The sequence below is a fragment of the Equus caballus genome, chromosome 22, assembly GCF_041296265.1.
Source record: "Equus caballus isolate H_3958 breed thoroughbred chromosome 22, TB-T2T, whole genome shotgun sequence".
Classification (NCBI taxonomy): Eukaryota; Metazoa; Chordata; class Mammalia; order Perissodactyla; family Equidae; genus Equus; species Equus caballus.
The window spans coordinates 35,854,054-35,875,994 of record NC_091705.1 but is presented as its reverse complement, the minus strand read 5'-3'; the positions used below and the strand labels follow the sequence as shown (position 1 = coordinate 35,875,994).

At 51.4% G+C, this 21,941-nt stretch overlaps 3 protein-coding genes across 6 annotated transcripts; 2 read left to right on the top strand and 1 right to left on the bottom strand.

Annotated features, from left to right (window-relative positions):
- The first annotated feature begins 31 nt into the window (after positions 1–31).
- ACOT8 (acyl-CoA thioesterase 8) lies at positions 32–15,875 on the top strand. Of its 2 annotated transcripts, XM_001503337.5 has the most exons (6): positions 32–229; positions 1,519–1,655; positions 10,871–11,096; positions 13,331–13,488; positions 14,018–14,212; positions 15,630–15,875. In XM_001503337.5, exons 1-6 carry the CDS (start codon positions 111–113, stop codon positions 15,746–15,748), a joined length of 954 nt encoding a protein of 317 aa, XP_001503387.1. In that variant the 5' UTR covers positions 32–110; the 3' UTR covers positions 15,749–15,875. The 2 variants fall into 2 exon arrangements, with proteins under 2 accessions (XP_001503387.1, XP_070103279.1); XM_070247178.1 differs by lacking the exon at positions 15,630–15,875 and having other exon boundaries at positions 93–229; positions 14,018–15,518.
- On the top strand, positions 9,392–10,108 carry LOC102150059 (transmembrane protein 18-like). Its single transcript, XM_070247183.1, is given in 1 exon segment — positions 9,392–10,108. A coding segment is annotated over 1 exon segment (432 nt). The 5' UTR covers positions 9,392–9,534; the 3' UTR covers positions 9,967–10,108.
- On the bottom strand, positions 15,872–21,407 carry SNX21 (sorting nexin family member 21). Of its 3 annotated transcripts, none has more exons than XM_070247180.1 (4): positions 21,113–21,396; positions 20,702–21,052; positions 20,039–20,196; positions 15,872–16,971 (listed from the first exon to the last, which is right to left on the bottom strand). In XM_070247180.1, exons 2-4 carry the CDS (start codon positions 20,961–20,963, stop codon positions 16,297–16,299), a joined length of 1,095 nt encoding a protein of 364 aa, XP_070103281.1. In that variant the 5' UTR covers positions 20,964–21,052; positions 21,113–21,396; the 3' UTR covers positions 15,872–16,296. The 3 variants fall into 3 exon arrangements, with proteins under 3 accessions (XP_070103281.1, XP_070103282.1, XP_070103280.1); XM_070247181.1 differs by having other exon boundaries at positions 20,702–20,969; positions 21,150–21,394; XM_070247179.1 differs by having other exon boundaries at positions 20,702–21,407.
- Between the last annotated feature and the right edge of the window lie 534 nt (positions 21,408–21,941).

Sequence of the window (21,941 nt, the reverse complement as noted above, 5' to 3'; positions counted from 1 at the left end):
CGCAGGGGATTTCCGGTTACTCAGGCAATCTGCCGGAAGCTGCGCGCTCCGTATGAGTCTAGGCGTGTCAGGTCCAGCGCAGTGCCCCGGGCTGGCAGCAAGTGATCGACATGTCGTCCCCGCAGGCCCCGGAGGACGGGCAGGGCAGCGGCGATCCCCCCGGGGACCTCCGCAGCGTCCTGGTCACCAGCGTGCTCAACCTCGAGCCGCTGGACGAGGATCTCTTCAGGTAGCCGGCCGCTTCTGGCGTGCATCCCCCCTTTTGGGACCGAGGCTCCTGATCTCGACTGCCGCAACCCCACAGCACCCTGGACGAGGATGGGCTCTGCGGGGGATGCAGGCTCTGCCGCGAATGGGAGAGAACTTGTCCTTGACATAGCTGTCCCGGCTTCCTCCCTCTCGGCGCGGGGATCTGCGCAGCCCCACCCCTAGGAGGTGCTGGCAAACTGGGCCAGTAAAGGGGTGACCTGAGATATCCTTCTCAGCAGCCTCCCTTGAGGGGTCATGCCCTCGGGGAGCCATCCCAGAAAGGGCAGTGATTTGTCCAAGGGCACACAGCTGATCGGGTTTAAAACTTATCTGCAGCTCCTTGCATATTCACTATCCTCTTACAAACCCCATCCCCACCACAACTTGGTGGGGTCTGGTTTCTGAGGCCTGAGCCCGACGATAAGTTTCCTTCTCCATACCACTTAAATTCTTGACTGCAGCTGGGGATTTGTTTTGGCCTCCAGGGCTCCTACTGGCTTATTGAAAGCTGTTTTTAGGCCTTAACTTCCCTTCCCCCCACTTGATGATTACAAATAACTTCCTGGGGGGCTGTTTGCAACGCATTTTATGAAAAATGCTAAACTCTGGGCTGGGCTGGGCTCTGGGAACCTGGAGACCTAAATTCTTCAGCCTTCACTGGGCTCACACACTGGGCAAGACTTTTCACCTCTGGGGCCTCAGTTTCCTCATCTGTACACTGAGGAGGTCAGACTTGAATTCTGAAGGCCCTTCAAGCTCTAAATCTAGTACTTGGAAGAACTGGACTATAGAAGTTCAGGGGTGTAAGTGGCAGGTCTTAATGCAGCCCACCCCCAGCTCTTGGGTTCATCTTGGTCCACTCAAGGTCTTGAGAGGATTCTGCCTTCCTCTGGTGTGGGCAGTGGAAGAAACACTGGACTTGGGGTCAACAGACCCAGATACCGCTCAGGGTGGCAGTGTTTAAGCTGTGTGACCTTGCTCAAGTCGCTTTCCCTCTCTGATCCCTGTTCTTTTAGTGTAAAATAAGGGAATTGTTCCATTATCCTTAGCCAAAGTCCACAGAGGAGTTGGGCAGTCCTGAAGGCCTTGCAGTTGTATGCAGAATGATGTTAGGATATTTGCCTGGGGAAAGGGTCCGTGGCTTTCACCAGATTCTCAAAAGGATCCCAAACTCAATATGGTTGAGAGATCCTGCACAAGAGGCTCATTGATGATCACAGGATTCGGCCCAGCCCCCAAGTCTTTCCTGCTTTCTCCCTCTCCCCACAGAGGAAGGAATTACTGGGCACCCACAACCCGGCGGCTGTTTGGGGGTCAGATCGTGGGCCAGGCCCTGGTGGCGGCAGCCAAGTCCGTGAGTGAAGATGTCCACATGCACTCCTTGCACTGCTACTTCGTACGGGAAGGTAAACCACCCCCTCCCTGCCCCGAACCCAGCCAGGATCCAGGCAGCCGCTTCTTCCTGGCCTTGGGGGGCTGACTGAGGAGAGAGAGGGAGGGAAGAGGAAGGGGAGGGGGAGTGGGAGAAGAAAGAGTTAGCTGCTCCCCGTTAGGGAGCCTAGAGAGGAACAAGGCCTGGGGTGGAGAAGAGCCTTGTTCCTCCCACCTGCTGAGACTCACTGAGTATTTCATTATCTGGCTGATGATGACGAGATTTGTGGCTTAACTATTCCCTGTGGGGTCTTCATTCCTTACACACCTGCTGCCAAGTACTGTGCTGGATCCTCAGAAGGATGCTGTAACCTCTGCCAGGAGTTTGGAGGGAGGCAGTTTGGCTCGGAGAACAGAGCATCAGCCTGAGAATCAAGAGATCTTGGGTCTAGTTTAGGCTGTGAGGCTCATTTGCCATATGACCTTGAGTGAGGTCGCCTCCGCTCTCTGAGACTTGGTTCATCTCACCTGATAAATGGAGGAGAGGCGGGACCAAGGGTATTTTAATGAGACGACTTCTACAGCTGCTTACAGCTCCAGGATCGATAAAGGAGAGAGTAGTCTTTTAAAACCCATGCTGTCTTTTGAGAAACATAAAAATCTCCCTGGCTTTCCCTCCCTTCCTCTCCTAAGGCAGATGCCCCCAATTTTGAGTCCCTGTCTTCTGCATAGTCCCATGAACTCTGAAGAATTTATGGAACTTTACCATGTGTGATTTGTATTAAGAAAAGAATAGTGGGGTTTCCCCCTTCATTTTACAAATCTAAAATAGTTATGATAGTAAATATACCTTTTCCTACTACATTCCCCCCCCTCGCCCCCACCGGGGTCTTTTTATTGCCTGGCGCTCCCTGACAGTCACTGCTATAAAGTATTTGAATACTTGCCGTGGGCCCAGCCTCCTTCCTGCCTTTCTGCTAGTTGGATGCAAATGTGCCCGTTATTTCTTCAGCGTGGTTGGAAGCTCATAAAGTGCTGGCCTTTTTGTTTGTTTGTTTTTTGGTGAGGAAGATTGGCCCTGAGCTAACATCTGTGCCAATCTTATTTTTTTGTATGTGGGATGCCGTCACAGTATGGCTTGATGAGTGCTGCGTAGGTCCATGCCCAGGATCTGGGCCATGAACCCCGGGCTGCCAAAGCAGAGCGAACCTAACCACTATGCCACCAGGCTGGCCTCAGTGCTGGTCTTTTGATATTGTAAACTTTCTAGCCTAGTGAGACAATTTTGTTTTGTTTTGTGGGGGTAGGGGCATTACCTGATCCCTCTGAATTGGTTTCTTTATGTTGTTTCTGAAAGAATTCTGTGAGTCTTTGCAGGTTAAGTATCTAGTGCAGGGCTGGAGTGTTGCTGGTTTTCGATAAATGATAACTATCATTTTCTTTTCTTTTTTTTTGAGGAAGATTAGCCCTGAGCTAACTACTCCCAATCCTCCTCTTTTTGCTGAGGAAGACTGGCCCTGAGCTAACATCTGTGCCCTTCCTCCTTTACTTTATATATGGGACGCCTACCACAGCATGGCATGCCAAGCAGTGCCATGTCCGCACCCGGGATCCGAACCGGTGAACCCTGGGCCGCCGAGAAGTGGAACGTGCGAACTTAACCGCTGCACCACCAGGCCGGCCCTATAACTATCATTTTTTGATGATGAACTTATGAGAATAATTACAATGTGCATGATACAGAGCACAGCCCCGTACATTATCTTGTTTAGTCCTCTTAAGTAAGCATGAGGGGAGTGCATCCCTGCCCCCATTCTACCTGTAAGGAAACTAGGACCTGAAGAGGTTCCGTAACCAGCTCCCACAGTGCTCAGGGAGGCAGAGCTGGGATTGCAACTTGAGTTTGTGTGTCTCCAAGCTTCATACTCTTTCCTCCTTCTGTGCATTTCTTTCTTTCTTTCTTTTTTTTAAAGATTGGCATCTGAACTAACATCTGTTGCCAATTTTTTTTTCCCTCCTTCTCCTCAAAGTCTCCCAGCACATAGTTGTATATCCTAGTTGTGAGTGCCTCTGGTTGTGCTATGTGGGATGCTACCTCAGCATGGCCTGATGAGCGGTGCCGCATCCGCGCCCAGGATCTGAACCGGCGAAACCCCAGGCTGCCAAAGTGGTGCGTGCAACGTAACCACTTGGCCCCAGGGCTGGCCCCATGTGCTTTTCTTTTTCACTCTTGGGAGATAATTCCAAGCCATGGGAGAGCTGAGAGGGTACCTGTCAACGTACAAATACAGAAACCAGTTTAAGAGGCAAAATGTTTATCTGGGATCACAGAATTGCACAGGTAGAAAACCCAAATGGTGTCTCACTAGGGAGTAAAAGTCAGGAGCTTTTAAAGGCTTTGGCGGCCCAGGGTTTTGCTGGTTCGGATCCAGGGTGTGGACATAGCACTGCTCATTGGGTCATGTTGTGGCGGCATCCCACACAGCACAAGCAGAGGCACTCACAACTAGAATATACAGCTGTGCACTGGGAGGCTTTGGGGAGAAGAAGTAGAAAGAAAGAAAGAAAAGATTGGCAACAGATGTTAGCTCAGGTGTCAATCTTTAAAAAAAAAAGACTCATTTACTTAATTAAATTTATTCCAATCTTAGCCACTTTCACCATGCACAAAATTCTTTTCTCAGGGTTCCTTTTCTATGACTTTCTTGTTACATTTAGAATTTGTCCTTTCTTCTTTCTCATAACCAGTTTTTTACTTTAGGACAAATTTACTTACTTTCTTTTTTTTTTTTTTTTAAAGATTTTATTTTTTTTCCTTTTTCTCCCCAAAGCCCCCCAGTACATAGTTGCATATTCTTCGCTGTGGGTCCCTCTAGTTGTGGCATGTGGGACGCTGCCTCAGCGTGGTCTGACGAGCAGTGCCATGTCCGCGCCCAGGATTCGAACCAACGAAACACTGGGCCGCCTGCAGCGGAGCGCACGAACTTAACCACTCGGCCACGGGGCCAGCCCCAGGACAAATTTACTTTCTTAACAAAAATATCTACATGTCAAAATTTTACAAGAGGTTGGACCATAGTTCTTAAATATAAACCCAGCTGGAGTTCCTGAGGGAGGAAGTTCTCAGGAACTTTTACAAGATGAATTCCCCTATTAAACCACAGCCAGCCAAAGAGACACCAGTAGCCAGCCTCCGGTTGTTAACTGTGCTTCTGACCCACTGTCTACAGCTGTTTGGACAAACAGCACAAAAGACAGAATCTGAGTACTCACAGACAGGGGATAAACCCTCAGACAGCAACAGCTGTAGCCGGCTCACATAGAGCAACCCTGCCAGACGGCAGTAGCCATGTGCCCACGTGGAGACAATTGTGTTGTGGTTAATTTACCCCAGATTGGGTATTTCCCCCAGAAGCCCAAAGAAGGGCAAAGACCTCAACCAAGAGGGAGGGAGGTCAGAACCTGAGAGGACTCCTGACTGGAGGAGCTGGTGGTACGTGCACCTGGTGAGCACACAAGGGCACATGTTTTGGTACTGGAGCCATTCCCAGGGGAGGCCAGTCCTCAAAGGTGAGATCACTTCAGGTCCTGCTTTTTTTTTTTTCTCCTAAAGATTGGCGCCTGAGCTAACAACTGATGCCAATCTTTTTTTTATTATTATTCTTCCCAAAGCACCCCAGTACATAGTTGTATATTCTAGTTGTGAGTGCCTCTGTCTGTGCTGTGTGGGACACTGCCTCAACATGGCTTGATGAGCGGTGCCATGTCCGCGCCCTGGATCCAAACCGGCTGCTGGTTCGGCGCCGAACTGGGCCGCCAAAGCCGAGCGCGTGAACTTAACCACTGGGCTGCAGGGCCAGCCCGCAGGTCCTGCTTTGACACCGTATGTCAACCTAGAAAAACAGAAACCAGTCTAAGAGGTAAAGCGTTTATTTGAGATCAAAGGATTGCAATTTGGGGAGCACAGATTCAGGTAGAAACCCAAATATTGTCCCACTGGGGGGTAAAAGGCAGGGGCTTTTATTTTTTTTTAAGAGCTACTTTGTTGTTGTTGTTGTTGTTTGGATTTTTTTGAGGAAGACTAGCACCGAGGGACTAGCCCTGAGCTAACATCTGCTGCCAATCCTCCTCTTTTTTGCTGAAGAAGACTGGCCCCGAGCTAACATCCGTGCCCATCTTCCTCTACTTTACATGTGGGGTGCCTACCAGCGAACCCCGGGCCACCGGAACATGCAAACTTAACTGCTGCGCCACCGGGCTCGCCCCAAGTCAGGGGCTTTTAAAGGCAAAGAAAGGAGGTTGTATTACAAAGAATTTTAATTGGAGTTGAGACAGAGAGCTAGTCCTGGCTATTTTGACTACTGACTATCTTCAGAAAGTCCACAATCCTCAGTCTTTGTGATTTGGGATGTCCATTCTCCTGCTGACTTCTCAAACAATTGCTTGTAAAACACTTATCATTTTGGCCCCATCCAAAGGTTTCGTTCAGTCTAAGGTTCTAGGCTGCAGGCAGTTTCTCAGGAAAGGCAGCTCCAACTCCATTTTAAAATGGCTCCACTGAAGTCAGTTTTGACAGCGCCCACCCCAGGCTCTGGAGGAAGGATCCTCTTCCTTGGAAATTCTCCATCCAGGGGAGCATGAAATGAGCCATGTCCATGCTGCTATTTCAAAATAATCATCAATTATTTGTGTCTCTACCTGCTTCTTGAAAGGCTGCAAGACAGCTTAAAATAATTGGCAGCTATTATAGGACTATTAAAATAAAAGTGAAGGAACAAGAGGCTAGTAGTAACAGGGGATTTTTGGGGAAATGATTGTGTCAAAAAACTAGGCTAAGGCATATCGTTGCAGTTTTATACAAAAGTTAATTCTGAGCTTGATACCAGCCTCTTAATCTCAAGTTCATGTGCCTGATGCTCAGTAGGCCAGGCACTGAGACATAGGTGCTTGGAGATGGAGAAAGGTTTATTCCAATTGGCCAAAACAAGAAGGTGAGAGGATAGGTACTCTCAAATCCACCTTAACAAAAGAAGAAAGCAGTGGGTTTTTATAGAGCTAAAGGGCTTGGGAGGATCAGTTTCTGAGAAAAAAAGGGGAAGTCCATGTTCCTTTCACTCCAGATAAGCCCTTGGGCAATGAGACTTCTGGGCCGCCAGCTGGGGGCTGGTTATCTGGTGATCATAACTTCCTTAAACACATTCTTTTTCTTCTGCAAAACAAGCTCATAAATCCTTGTGACCCTTGAGTCACCCCTCAGGTTAAACGAGAAAACAGCAAACTAACAAGATTAACTTCTTTTCATCTGTGTCTGTTGGGAACAAGGTCCGAGGGTAATCATGTTCTTATTTAATATTTACAGTAACCTTCAGGTACCTGTCCTGGCAGCAAGGCAATAAGGGAAGCTCTCTTACCAGTTGGTGATGTGACCCTCCACTGGGTATTTCAAATATAATCAGCAATGCTGTTCCAATGGTATTTTTAAATAAAAGATTCTGGGGTGAGGCAGGTGTTGGTCCTTGGCCATTTAGCGTATCACTTCTTTTTCTAAAAGCCCAGAATAGAATGTAGGTCAGTTTGGTTTTTTTTTTTTTTTTTTTGAGGAATATTAGCCCTGAGCTAACATCTGCCACCAATCCTCCCCTTTTTGCTGAGGAAGACTGGCCCTGAGCTAAAACCTGTGCCCATCTTCCTCTATTTTATGTGGGACGCCTACCACAGCATGGCTTGACAAGCAGTGCCATGTCCGCACCCGGGATCCGCACCAGTGAACCCCAGGCCACTGAAGTGGAATGTGCGCAGTTAACCACTGTGCCGGGTGGCCCCATGTTTGGGGGGTTTTGGGGGAAGTATTTCTGTAGAGAGGTAGAAGAATGTGGTACAGGAGTCATCTGTCTTGGTATAGGTTTAGAGCGTGGAGAATCTAGAGAGGAGTCAGCAAACATTATTCTGTAAAGGGCCAGATAGTAAATATTTTAGATTTTGTGGGCAAAAGCAACAATAGACATTATGTAAACAAATGGGTTTGGCTGGATTCCAAAAAAATGTTATTTATGGCATCAGTTTCCTCATCTGTACTATGGCATAAGACCCACTTTGCTTAGTTATTGTGAGACCAACGTGAGAAAAGAGGCCTCAGTAACGAATGCTGCCTGGTCCTAGCACTCACTTCCTCACCCTCACCCCCTTCCTTCAACATCCTCCAGGGCCTGCAAGACTAGGTCTGGAACTCATTCATGCTGGCGGGTAAGTCACTAGACTGAAAGTACATTTTAGTTGCAGCCCAAGAGTTGCGTGAAAGCTACTGTGTGGTTTTTTTAAGTTCTTTCTGAGGAAAGGGAGGCTTCCTTCCCAGTTCCTGAAATCAGACTGCACGTGTAGCTATTTCCGGTGTCTGAACTCTTGGGAAGCCTTTCTCAAAGGCCTTTGACCTTTGTCCCCATTCGGTTAAAGGTCCCCGTTGGCAATGCCAGATGACAGACCACTGCACCAAGCAGCCCGGCTTCAGGGCTTCACAGTGATGTTGATTGCCGGTGAATGAGCCCCTGGTGCCTGGGTGGCTCCCCATTTGGATCCGGGCGCAGGAAGCAGCACTTCTCTAGGCCTTCCACTTTCGTCTGAAAGTTGAAAATCATCCCCGACTCTCACCGCCTAGGTTTCACGGTTCCCTAAGGTCAGCCAGACTCAGAGAGACACTGAAGGACCTCAAGGACACCAGGGAGACTCTCTTGCCTAAAAACCCTCCCCGCCTGCTTGTCGAGGCTGATAGGCCCCTCCAGGGCCAATGCCTTCATCCTGTATTGGGAGCGCAGAAGCCCAGAAGAGAAGGGCCAAGTGACTTCCGCTTGCAGCAAGGATGAAGTGACTGATCGACAGCAGGCTTTTCCTGAGAGAGAATGAATATTCAAACAGACAATGGCCAGGCCATATAGAAAAACAGAATTCCGATCCCTGTTGGTACAACCAGCACAGGAAGCCAACCTACTGTCTACAAGTCACACTTGTGGAAAGTCAGACCACCATGTCTAGCAACCACTCCAGAAAGCCAAACTATAGCCCCTGTAACAGTCAGCCCCAAAGAGCCAGGACTTGAGGAATAACTGACAGCTTCCCTAATTTTGTTTATGTTTCCAACTTAAGACCAACTGGGGAAAGCCAAACATGCACACCTAACCAATTACACGGGACACCCTGCTTCTAGTTAGCCTGCCTACAACTCCCCATGCCACCAGCCTACAATCACGGCACACCTGCAACCTCTTTATTTTTTGAGGAAGATTAGCCCTAAGCTAACCGTGGCTGCCAGTCCTCCTCTTTTTGCTGAGAAAGACTGGCCCTGAGGTCACATCCGTGCCCATCTTCCTCTACTTTATATGTGGGATGCCTGGCACAACATGGCTTGCTGAGCAGTGCCATGTCCGCACCTTGGATCTGAAGTGGCGAACCCTGGGCTGCTGAAGTGGAATATGCACACTTAACTGCTATGCCACCGGGCTGGCCCCTGAAACCTCTTTTTTGGGGCTGCCTGGTGGCGTAGTGGTTAAGTTTGTGCATTCTGCTTCACTGGGCTGGGGTTTGCAGGTTCAGATCCCAGGCACGGACCTACATACCACTCATCAAGCCATGCTGTGGCAGCGTCCCACATACAAAATAGAGGAGGATTGGTATAGATGTTAGCTCAGGGCCAATCTTCCTCACCAAAAAAAAGAAAAGAAAGAAACCTTTTTTTGCTATAAAGCTTTCCCATTCCTCTGTATGCCTTTGAGTCTCTGCCAACTATAAGTGATGATGGCTGACTCCCTTGCAATACTAAACTTTGAATAGCCTTTGCTTGTTCTCAAAAAAAAAAAAAAGGCATCAGGGTGGGGTAGGGATGACTGGGTGGCAGTGGGGAGGAGGTGGCCCTTTCCGGAGACAATGCTGTCCGCCTTCTCAGTCAGCTCTTTCCCCACCAGCATTCCTGCTGTGATCATGCAGACAGACCGGACCGAGCTGCGGCTCATAGGGCTGCCTGGCTTCCATGTGGTCTGGCTGCTGCTCACGTGTTTCTCCTTCCAGAGGTATAAACTGTAGGTGGGGCATTTCCTGTGCCTAATTTTAGTCTGTTGTGCTGAATATATCAATGAAGTGGCAGCAATGAATTGGAGGCCAGTATTTGGATTCAAGGGGGATGATATTCGGATAGTGTTTTCAGCAGTGCTGCAGTTCCACGCCGTGATCATTTTGATTATGTGGGGATGTAAGTCTTTGAATGTGATGACTGAGCTGAAGAACTTACAGGAGAAGAGAAAAGAACGGAAAAGGAGAAAAAGAGTAATTCACAGCAGTTGCTTTGTGTGTTTATGCTAATTATTTCCTCCCCCGTATTGTTTCGAGTGTTCAAGTGCATGCGGTCCAGGCATCCTTCTGAGCAACCGAGTCGTGTTTGTGCAGGTGATTCTTTATTGTGACATCCACCTTACAGAACACACCCTCAAACACTGATGCCATCAGGGTGCTCGTTACCCTGGATCCATCTTTAGGATGTTTGTAGTCTTTCTAGCTAAGCTATATAAATAGAGTCTGTGCAGAGCCTTTCATAATTTGCCAAGGAGTTCACATCATTTCAGTAATTAGTATTAATTATAAGACATTCAATTAATATAAACATGTTAAACTAAGTACAGTAGTCCCCCCCCCCCCATCTGTGGTTTCGCTTTCTGCTCTTTCAGTTACCGGGAGTCAACCACAGTCTGAAAATATTAAATGGAAAATTCCAGAAATAAACAATGTATTAATTAAAAAAAAAAGCTGGGAGTAGTTATTTTATTTAACAAACACTTATAGAGCACCTATTATGTGCCAGATATTATTCTAAACACTTTACAACTATGAGCTAATTTAATTCTCATTAAAATCCTGAGAGGTATGAACACTATGATGGTCCTCATTTTACAGATGAGTAAATTGCTCAGAGAGGTTAAGTGGCTTTCCCAAGGGCACACAGCTGGTGAGTGTCGGAGACAGGATTTGAATGCAGGAAATCTGGCAGTGTCCCTTCTGTTCTGTGCTGGTGACAGAGAGAAGCTCCACCTGCACTGGGAGCATCTAGATGACAGGGTCTGGTGTTCTCTCTCTATTCCCTTAGCAGGCCTCTCAGTCAGTAGCTACTGAGCAGAAAACGAATGGAAAATGAGTAGCAGAGGTGCCTGTCCAGCTAGTGTGATGGTGACTGGGCCTATGGGGCTCACTGTGTCCCTTGTGCCCACTGCAGGGGACCCAAAAGTGCCAGTGCTGTACCAGGTGGAGCGGACGCGAACAGGGGCCAGCTTCTCAGTGCGCTCCGTGAAGGCCGTGCAGCATGGCAAGGCCATCTTCATCTGCCAGGTGTCATTCCAGCAGGCCCAGCCCAGCCCCATGCAGCACCAGTTCTCCATGCCCACTGTGCCTCCACCGGAAGAGCTTCTTGACAGCGAGACCCTCATTGACCAGTATCTAAGGTGAGAGACCCGGAGGCTCCAGGCCAGTGTTCAAACTGCAGTTGTCACCTGTTAGTGGGTCACGGGATCCTTTAGTTGGTCTTGACCAGCATTTAAAAAATATAGACTAGAAAAGAAGATATTGAAGTGTAGTGATGTAGTAAAGGTAAGAATCCTTTCGGGAAACTTTAGTTTCAGTTGTGTGCGTGGGCATGTGTGCATGTGCAAGTGTATTGGGTCATGCTGTGAAACGCAGGGCTTATGGTTCAGCCAGTTCAGGTGCTGTTACAGCTTTACTGGTTGTTAACGTATTGAAATACTTCTGTAACCTCTTGGTAAATCCAGGCCTCCCCAGTCCCTGAGTGGTCCCCCTCCTCCTTTGGGGTCGCCCGTAATCCAGCAGCCTAGGAGTTAATGCCTGGCCGGGGGGAGGGTCCCTGCTGCGGAGCTGTGGCCTTGCTGCCTTTGCCTTAGTGTGTGTTAAATATTTTGAATGTCACCTGGTAAAACATATTTACTTGGATCACAGCTAATAAAGTTAGAAAAATGCAGGGGGCAAGGGAAAAGAGCTCTAGGTCCTGACACAGGACAGACACATGGATTCTGGCCAGGGCTGTGCCTCCATTAGTGCCCACTTGCTGTGTGACTTTGCCCAACTTCCCACCCTCTCAGAGCCCTGCTTTTTTTTTTTTTTGAGGAAGATTAACCCTGAGCTAACATCTGCTGCTAATTCTCCTCTTTTTGCTGAGGAAGACTGGCCCTGAGCTAACATCCATGCCCATCTTCCTCTACTTTATATGTGGGATGCCTGCCACAGTATGGCTTGCCAAGAGTTGCCATGTCCGCACCTGGGATCCGAACTGGCGCACCCCGAGCCGCAGAAGCAGAACATGCGAACTTAACTGCGGCGCCACTGGGCAGGCCCCAGAGCCCTGCTTCTTAATCTGAGAAATGGGAACTGTTGTTTCTGCCTGCCTACTCCACAGCTCCTGTCATCAGAAGGAGAGCTCCTGTCTGTGCTGCTTGCTGGGGAGGCAGCAGGTGTGATGGGATGGATGTGGGTTTGAACCTGGGAAAGGCCTGCCTTAAATCTAGACTCCGTCTCTGCTAGCTGTGTGAGTTTGGGCCAAGTTGCTTTTGCACTCTGAGCTGTGCCCTCAGTTATAAAATGGGGCTGATCATAATTCCTGCCTCGTAAGGCTGCTGTGAGGATTGAGCTAAGAGATAATAAGGTACTTAGTGGGTGCTCAGTAAATTGTTATACCACTCTGGACAGAGAGGAATAAGTGTGGAACCTGGTATGGGGTTAGAGCCCAAAAATGTTTGCTGGGATGAAAGGAAGACATTGTTCTTACGTGTCCCTAAATTTAGAACTGTGCTGTCCAATAAGGAGGCCACTAGCCACCTGTGGCTATATTAAATTAATTAACATTAAATAGAATTAACAGTTCTGTTCCTCAGGCACTCTAGCCACATTTCAAGCACTCGATAGCCACATGTGGCTAGTGGCTACTATAGTGGACAGATACACAACGTTCCATCATCACAGGAGGTTCTTTCGGACAGTGTTTGAGAGGATAGGGAGAAAATGGAAATACCAGTGAGGAGCGCTAGGGGTGGTTGTTGCCATGGCGAAGGGGCTTCTCTGGAAATGGGCTCCTCCCCCTGGGGTCACAGTCTTCTCAATTGTTTAGGCTTAGGTGACTCAGTCCACATTGGGCAGCCTGTTTCCTGAATGTTTAGAAAAGTGAAGTGGTTAAGAGTCTAAACTGTGGAGCCAGGCCTGCTCCGAATCCTGCCTCCTCCACCTCCTGAGCAAGCTACTTGGACTCTCTGTGCTTATTCCATTTATCAGATGGGGGTGCTGACAGCAGTTCCCCAGGGGTTGTTGTGAGGAGTTAATGTGTGTGAAATGCTTAGAACGGTGCATATTGTAGGGTATGCCTTATGACTGCTGTGTTGGCTTCAATAGCATTATCTTGTCTCTCCACAGTGTTTATTATGAGGTAGGTTATTTTGCAGATGGGAAAATGGGCTCAGAGATTACTAACTTGCAAAAGGCAACATGGCTCCTAAGTGGCAAAGAAGAGATTCAAATATCATAGGATCCTGCCTGCCAGAGCGGAGGGGAGCTTCGGGGGGAGGATAAGGCAGGGGTCCCTATGGAGGAATGAGGGGGGTCAGAAGAGGCAGCTCAGAGGAGAGGCTCCCCCTCTGCCTGCGTCTCCCCTAGTCCATCTCCCCTTTACTTTCAGGGACCCTAACCTCCAGGAGAAGTACCGAGTGGGGCTGAACCGAATTCCTGCCCGGGAGGTGCCCATTGAGATCAAGCCGGTGAACCCACCGCCCCTGAACCAGCTGCAGAGCATGGAGCCCAAACAGATGTTCTGGGTGCGAGCCCGGGGCTATATTGGTAAGAGGACCCCATGGACTGGAAGAAAACACTCTCCAGGGGTGTAGGCCTGTGCCTCCTTTGTCTTGTGTGGCCTTGGGCATGTTACTTCCCCTCTGTGGGCCTGTTGCCATATCTGCCTGATGGGGAACGTGGCTCAGCTTCTCACCAGGGCCCTCTCAGCTCCTTGCATGGGGAGAATGGGGAGATGACTATAATCCTAACGTAGGCCCTTTCTGGGGAAGGCAAAGGCAGCTTGCTGAAATTCTTCTCCAGGTCCACTGCTAACCATAAGGGGCCTTTGTGCAAATTGGAAGAAGACACTTCCAGGGTCTGGGGTGGGAGACTTGGGGAGTGAAGACTGGATCTCAGTCCTCTCTCTCCCCTGCCCCACCTCCCTTGTCCCCCATCGCACACATACCTTGGGCCAGGTGCCTAGTGAGCAGTCTGCACATCTGTGCACGGCAGCCCCTTTCTCTCCTACCTCCCTGCAGGTCCTGAGCTGTAAAGCCCAGGAGCCCAGGGCTGATGGGGCCGGACCCTATTGCAGGGGAGGGCGACATCAAGATGCACTGCTGCGTGGCCGCCTATATCTCGGACTATGCCTTCCTGGGCACAGCAGCGCTGCCCCACCGGTGGCAGCATAAGGTGCGCTTCATGGTCTCCTTGGACCACTCCATGTGGTTCCACGCCCCCTTCCGAGCTGACCACTGGATGCTCTATGAGTGCGAGAGCCCCTGGGCTGGTGAGTGTGGGGCTACGTGGGACAAGGGCACTGACCTTGGGGTGGCAGGGAGCCCATCCACTTCCTGTGGGGCACTACACAGGTCATTTGCTCTCCTGCCCCCTAGGCTTTGGCATCCTTGTCTTCAAAATGACAGTGAGAGGTTCGAGGACAGGACACCTGCTCAGCTCTTAATTTCTATAACATGCTGGGAATATGATTTACTTTATCTCATAGACCCACTTCAGATTCTCTGTATGATCTTCGGCAAGTCCCATCTCCTCCCTGAGCTTCAGTTTCCCCATCTAAGCAAACAGGGTCACATTAGAACAGTGGTATCCAAACCTGGTGGCCCATCAGACCGCCACTTGGGGGAGCTTTTTCAAAACAGATTGTCAGATTTCATTCCCAAGATTCTGACTCAGCAGGTCTTGGATGAGGTCCAGGAAACTATTTTTAAGAAGCTCCCTAAGTGATTCTGACGATTAAGCTGGTTGGGGCTCAGGGCACTGAGCAGTCTCTGAGGCCCCCACACCTGGGACACTCCTGGTGGCGGACAGAGAGAGACCCAGACTCCTTCATCAGTGTCTAGTCTCAGAGTCCTGGCTTCCTTTCCAAGGAAGTACATTTCCAGTGAATAAAAGCCTTGCTTTGTAAAACAGGCACAACACTTAAGGGACTCAGGGAAGGGGACTCTCAAACACCAATAACATCACAGCACAGGAGCAACCACCCTGAAATTAGGACACTTGGGTTCGAGTTTGGCCTGATCCTTAAGGCCAAGTTCCTGAGCCTCTCTGGCCTTCAGTGTCATCATCTGGAAAACGAGATGACAATGCCTGCTTCACCTGGCTACTGTGAGAACTAAGCGAGCCCTCCTATGTGTAAGGGCAACCAGGGCTCCCTTCATCACCATCAGACTCAGGCCCGAGGCTAGCTGGGAGACGGAGTCTCCAGGTGGGAGGGAGGGGTGGCCAGACCTCATGGCCCCTTTCCTCCCCACTGAGCCCCTCTGTCCCCTTGGGGTCGGGGAAGGGAAGGGTGTTGTTAATGAATTACCAGCTTTGAGGGCCTGGTTTGATTTACTATAAGAGGAACTGAAGGGTTTCCTAATACAAGTGGCCAGAGTTGGGGCACATCTGCCGAGCCAAGCTACTGACGGAGCCTGTGGTCAGAACTCCTCCCAATGTGATCTTTTTGAGGAAGCCAGGGGATATGTGAAAGTGCTTTTAAACTGTCAAGTGAGGTTCCCAAGGGAGGAGCTACCCCCCAGTGACTGACCATAATAGGTTTATAACAGGGCGTGTGGAGATTTGGAGTGACCATAGCACTCAGTGGGCCCTTGTAGCAGGCGGCCCAATCTGGGCTGGGCCCTTGTCAAGGAGTGTGCTTGGCTGTGCTGAAGGAGAGAGGCCATTTTAATCCTTCTCATCCACAGGTGGCTCTCGGGGGCTGGTCCAAGGGCGGCTGTGGCGTCGGGACGGGGTCCTGGCAGTGTCCTGTGCCCAGGAGGGCGTGATCCGAGTGAACCCTCGGGTCTCAAAGAGCAAGCTGTAGCCAGAGGCACCAGCTTGGCCTGGGGCTTCAAGGATCTCACTTCTCCCTCAACTCCTGAAGCAGGAGTTACAGTCGAGGGCTGGGCCTTCTGTCCCTTACATCTAATAAAGAGACCGATACCACTGGAGCTGCTGGCCTTTAATTCCCTTGGGCCAGAACTGCAGCCCTCCCTCCAGCCATCAACACCAGGACTCCAGAGGCAGAGTCCCTAGCCCTTCAGCGAGGCCACCTCCCTGGCTTGGAGGCCCATGGAGAAGGGACCACTGACTTTGACCTGGGCACAGCCCCTACCTGTTCATAGCTGGAGTGGCTGCAGCAGACTTCTTCCCTGCACCATCCCTGGCATCCCCAGCCAAAGCTTGTCCTGAGTCCAGCTCAACAGAAGAACCGTGCTTCCTTGGTCTGCTACAAAATCTCTGGGGAACTTCTAGGGGTTTCCAGCACCCCCTACAGCCTCCCAACTGCTGCCCATTTCCTCATCAGCACCCCCCAACACACACATCCTACGGCAGCGCCTCTTCCCCCAGTGGCGTTAAGTCTAGGCAAGGTTAGTCCAGTACCTCCTTGATAAGCAATTCTTTGAGACTAGGGGGTGGTGTGGGGGTCAGGCCTGCCTCCTGCAGGGCCTGGAGCCGGGCCTCCGAATGGCGTTTGTCCAGGCCCAGGCGCCAGGAGAGCCGGACATGGGCCTCCAGAAAGGGTGCCAACAAAGGGTGGGGGCTCTTGTCTCCCAGCAGCTGTAGGGCCCTCTCACAGCACGCCCGGGCCTCCCCAGGGTCCTCCAGCTCCTGGTGGCACACAGCCAGCCCAGCCAGGGTCAGCAGACGGCGGTCTGGGCCAGAGGGGCTGCCCAGCTGGGCCTGCAGCTGCCAGGCATTGGCCCAGAGTGCCAGAGCCTCGCGATAGAGGCCAGTGCAGGTGAGGCTCTGTGCCCGCCGCAGCTCGGGCAACACGAAGAAGTCCTGCAGGTCTGGGGCGTGGCGCAGTTCGGGCACTGCCTGCAGGTGGCCCAAAAACTGCTCGAAGGCCCGGCTGCGGCGGGCAATGGTCTCTGCAGTGAAATTCCGGCGCAGGCGCTTACGGGGGAAGGAGATGGCAGCCATGGGGCCCCGGAAGTGCCGCTGCAGGTTTCGGTGCAACCGCTCAAAGTCCGAGTAGCGGCGAGAGATCTGGGCTGGCTGGTGATCGGGTGGCCCTGGACCCATCACGGCGAGGGTGTAGAGCTGTAGGGAGGGTGGGGGTGAGAGCAGGTGCAAGTTGTCCATGGGCCCCTTGCCTCCCCACACCCACACTTCCAGCTCTGTTCCCGCACCTCTTCCCTTCACCCCTGAGGCTGGGCTCGGGGGGTGGGAGCTGCTGGGACAGCAGCTAGGGAGCCCAGTCCCATCTTACCTGAGGCTCCTCTGAAATGACCCAGGCCCAAGGCAGCAAGGGAGAGAAAGACAGAGATGAGCTTCAGTGCCCGCAGCTGCTGCCCCTTTTGCCCCTTCTAGGAAGTACCCCCTTCCCACAGGGCAGTTAGCTCTTCTGACAGCCCTTCTGGAAGCCCCCCCAGGCTGATCTCTTGGGCTTCTGAGCCAACCTTTAGGACTAGCTTGGAGCTTTGTTCCACTCTGGACGCAGAGCTCCCACATCCCCAGCCAGGTTATCCCATTCCAGACCTGGAGGGCAGGTCTGCAGACAGCCCTAGTAGCGATCATTGTGAAAAGTGCATTGGACTGGGACTCAAGCTCTAAACCCAGGCCAGCTACTCCCTCACTGTGTGACATCAGGCAAGTCAGGCAAGGCAGTCCCTGTCTTGGGTCACTCCCACTCTAGTGAATGAAGTGTTGGCCCGGATCAGTGTTTACTCAAGTCTGGGCCGTGTAGAAATGTTGGTACCCGAGATTTTTGGGTGGTAAGTACTAGAGTAAACAACACTGAATCAGAGGCAGGAGGTGAGTCCCGCTGATTCCCTTTGAATCTTTCTGAGTACAAGTTGAGAAGCTCTCTGTTTGGTTCTAAAAAAGCACTTCTAACACTTCTCAGCTCCATTTTTAGAAAAGAGCCAGAGAGCGAATCTCGGGTCAGGGTCTTCAGGCAACAGCCTGTACGCAGGGTTGAATGACACTGGTTCGCTGCACTGCTTTTAATTTTATGGTTATCTTCTCTTTATGGCAAGTAAGGCTTTCCACATACAGTAGTGCTATAAAGTTATCTTTTAAACTTATTTTTGAAAACTAGGTCTATTTAAAGAAAAATGTTAAGCAAAGAATGGTACAAGTAGCATTTGGATAGGACAAGAATTGTGACGCTGGTACTGGAATGACTGAGGTTTGGGAAACACTGCCCACAGTGACCAGTGAGCTTCCTCCCAGGTCTGAGAACCCGGATATGAATTAATCTATAATAATGCTGAACCAACAGGTTTAAAAGGGGGATTAGCAAGTGTTAGATGTTAAAGGCATACTAACACCAAACCCAGATTCTTCTCTTGAATTTCTCCTGTGAAACTGCCAATATTATAGCCTCCCTGGTCAATTAGGTTTGCCTGCTCTATCCTCTCGAAGATTCACAGCGTACATTAATATTAAGGATTAAAAAGTTAAACAATAGAGAAACTTATTTTACTCTCGTTCAACTCTGCTTTCCCAAAACATACTGCAAAACCTCCTTTTTTTAAAGAACAGTTATTAACATTCTAGGGAGCCAGTTTTCTGCGGAAGACACTTCAGGAAGCACGGTCTATAAGGACCCCTTATGTTCATCTAGCTTTAATTTTTACTTTTTGACAACAAAACCATTTTATCTCCATTATTTCATCTGATGCTTTAGTGTCCCACCGAAACAGAGAATAATGATAGTAGTGGCTCCATTAACTGAGCACCCACCCTGTGCCACAGGCTGCTGGGCACGTTCATCCACTATTTGATAAAGCGTCGCTACCTCTGTTTGACAGCTGAGGACGCAGCCTCAAAGCCGGGGCAAAGGGCTCCAAGACTTGCCCAAATCACACAGCTAGCCAGTAAATGGCCCAGCTGGGATTCAAACCCAGGCCGATCGAATTCCAAAGCCTGTGCTCTTAACCCCCAGGAGAAGTTAAATTGGCATTTAGGGTCCCCAGTGGCAAAAGGAGTGATAACTGCTCCTTGGGGTCCCCTCCCTGTGCATGACCCCTGGCCAGAACTTGTGCCACTTAAGACTCGATCATCAGAATCAATCCTGGCTCAAATTGGAGCAGTCACCCCATGGGCGCGGCCCTTGTTTACTAACAGCAGCAGAGAGAGGCGGAGAGGCCCAGATGTGGGACAGGGCTCCAGGCCCCCTTCCTGCTGAGTCAGAAATAAAGGAGGGTGGTGAGGAGGAGGGAAGTGAGAGGCAGGGAGCTGCTACTGCCAGGACTAGCTAGGTCAGGCTACGTTCAGGCCTGGCGGGGAGCAGGACCCGGCCCACCTCATTCTCCATGTCAGTTTCTCCTTTCCACAGCCAGGAAAACAGGAACTCCAAGGCCCTCCCCACAATGTCCTTCAGCTCAATCCTCTATATCTAACCCTTAGGACAAGATGCTTCTGTAACAGGGTGGGTGCTCAAGAACTGATTCACCAGGGTTGAAGGAGGCCACAACAGGCCCTAAATGCCACAGATTTCCAATCCAAAATTAAGTAATAACGATCTAGTTACCATTTTATTGAGCTCTCCATAATGCCAGGCACAATGCTAAGGGCGTTCTGTGCACTGCCTCACTGAATTCCACCTAACAGTCCTCTGCACTATCCCCACTGCTCAGGTGAGGAAACAGGGTCATCAAGGTTACACACCTCACCCAAGGCTAAACAACTGGTAATAAGTGGGATTTGAATCAAGGTCTGGATCCCAAACTCATTTTTTTTAACCACTAACCAATCCAACTTGGGTCTCAAGTCTGACCCAGATAATCTTATAATCTTTCCCGTGTAGCTTGCATCTTGCTACAATTTGCAAAACCTCGGCAGAGGGCTGGGGTTGGGGGTTGGGGGTTGTGGGCCTGGGGGGAGGGGCGAGGGGAGGCACACACACCAGGTCTCTCAGTCTCAAAACCAGGAGAGGAGGCAGGTCCATAATCCCTTCTTTACTCAGCCTCAGAGAAACTAAGTCATCTGCCTGAGGACTGGCTCAAGTTACATCCCTTTCTGGCCTCAGTTTCCTCATCTGTAAAATGGGGCAGCCATTTATTACTACACAGCCAGACCCCAGGGGAAGTTGGATCTTCCCTACTTTCTCTTAGCCAGACTTCTAGACTCACAGCCCAGGGGTCCCTGGACCATCACTCACCACGTACTTGGAGGGTGGGTCCTTGACCACGTTGGCACTGGTCACCTCGAAGAGCAGCCGCTGGGGTACCAGGGTGTTCCGGGACTTCTTCCAGAAATCCTGCAACTGCCGTGCCAGGAGCTGACTGCCCCGCTGCCCATCAGGTGGGGGGTTCCGTTCTGTATGAGCACACGACCAGTCAGCCACATCAGTGGGCCTACGGCCAGGGTAGACATAAACCACGTGCCATGACCTCACTCGTCCTCCCAACAGGTGACATAAGCTTTATCACCATTTGACATAAATGGAAACTGAGGGCCAGAGAGGGGCCGGGTGCCAAACACCATGCCTGGCAGGCAGTAGGTGCTAAATAAATATCTCCGCCCCCAAAACATCCCTAGCACATTATTACCATTTGTATCCCAGACTGTACATTGAATGCCCGCAACAAGCCTGGGGTGGGAGTGATTTCCCCCATCCGACAAGAGGGAAAACTTGGCTCAGAGAGGTGTTGTGACTCTCTCAAGGTCACATAGCCAAGAGGTGGCTGGAGCACTTAAACAAGTGCTGGAGTTTCGGCTGGATCAACTCAGAGCGCCCGATGCTCCTGAAGCTCTCTTGCACGCGGCTGGGTGGAGGCCTAATCGGCCCCCAGGGTTCGCGCCTCCATCCTCCCCCACTCGCCTGCGTCTTCTCCCGACGCCCCGTCCCCGGGGGGCAGCGGGTCGGGGCCGGCCTCCTCGTCCTCCTCCTCGTCGTCCTCCTCATCTTCCTCGGCGCTGGTGAAGCTGAGGGTGCCGCTGAGGCGGGAGGACAGGCCCTCGGCGTCGTCGTCCTCCAGCTCCGAGCTCTCCGGGAACTGCTCGGCCTCGGGGCCGGCCGCCTCCTCCTCCGGGCCGTCGCCGGCCAAGGCGTGCCGCAGCCGGTGCAAGAGCCGCGAGGCCATGGCACCCTGGGGGGAGCGCGCGACGCTGGGTCCCGGGCGGGGACGGGAGGAAGACCCCGGCCCAGCGCGGGGAGGAGCAGGGGCGGGGCCTAGAGCTGGGGAGGGAGGGGCGCCGCGGAGGCCCCGCCCCCGCCCGTTCGGGGTCTTGCGAGTTCTGGGATTCAGCTGGTGCAGCCCTCCTCTCACCCGCGGTGCTTGGCGCCGTAGTCTTCCCCGGAGGGGCCTGGGACCCTTCCCACGTCTCTTTCGTCCCCTGGCACGTCTCTACCTCCTGCGCCCCGCCGTGCACTCAGGGGCGCGCCGCTCCACAAGAGTCCTGGTGCAGCCCCCCGTGTACTCCTGAGGCCGGCCGGGCTCTGCCGGGCTCTGCAGGGCCCAGGCCGCTCCGAGAGCCGCTCCGGCTGCTTCCTGCCGCCGCCCCGCCTCCGGCCCCGCCCGCTCCCCGGAGCCGCCCAGGAATCCCGGGCCCTTGGCTCCAGAAGGGACTTGGGAATCCTGGGTAGGCCTGGGCGAGCCCCACGCCTCCTGCGGGGTCGTCCTCAATCCGGAGGGGCTCACGCCACCCGCGAATCCTCCCACGCCTCTCGGAGACCCAGGCTGGCCCCAATCTATCCCCCATTTTCCACCCAGCACTCTTTAACTTTCCAAAGTCATTAAATGACGGTAGGAAGCCCATCTCTGTGATGAGGAAACTGAGGCCAGAAAATATGTGATCTGGGTTAGAATGTGACCTCGCTGGGCTTAGGTTTTCTCACATATAAAATAGGAACAATTAATATTAGTATTAAATTTGCAGCTCTTGTAAGGATCCTAGTCCAGTGCCTGGCACAGAGAGGGGGCTGCGGGGGCTGATCAGTTACATAACGATTATTGTTTCTCCAGCGTTCACTCATTCAGAGTTCGCTCATACAGAGTTCAATCTCATTTGAGCCTCACACATAGGATGTAGGCAAATGTTGAAACTGAGACTCAGAGAGG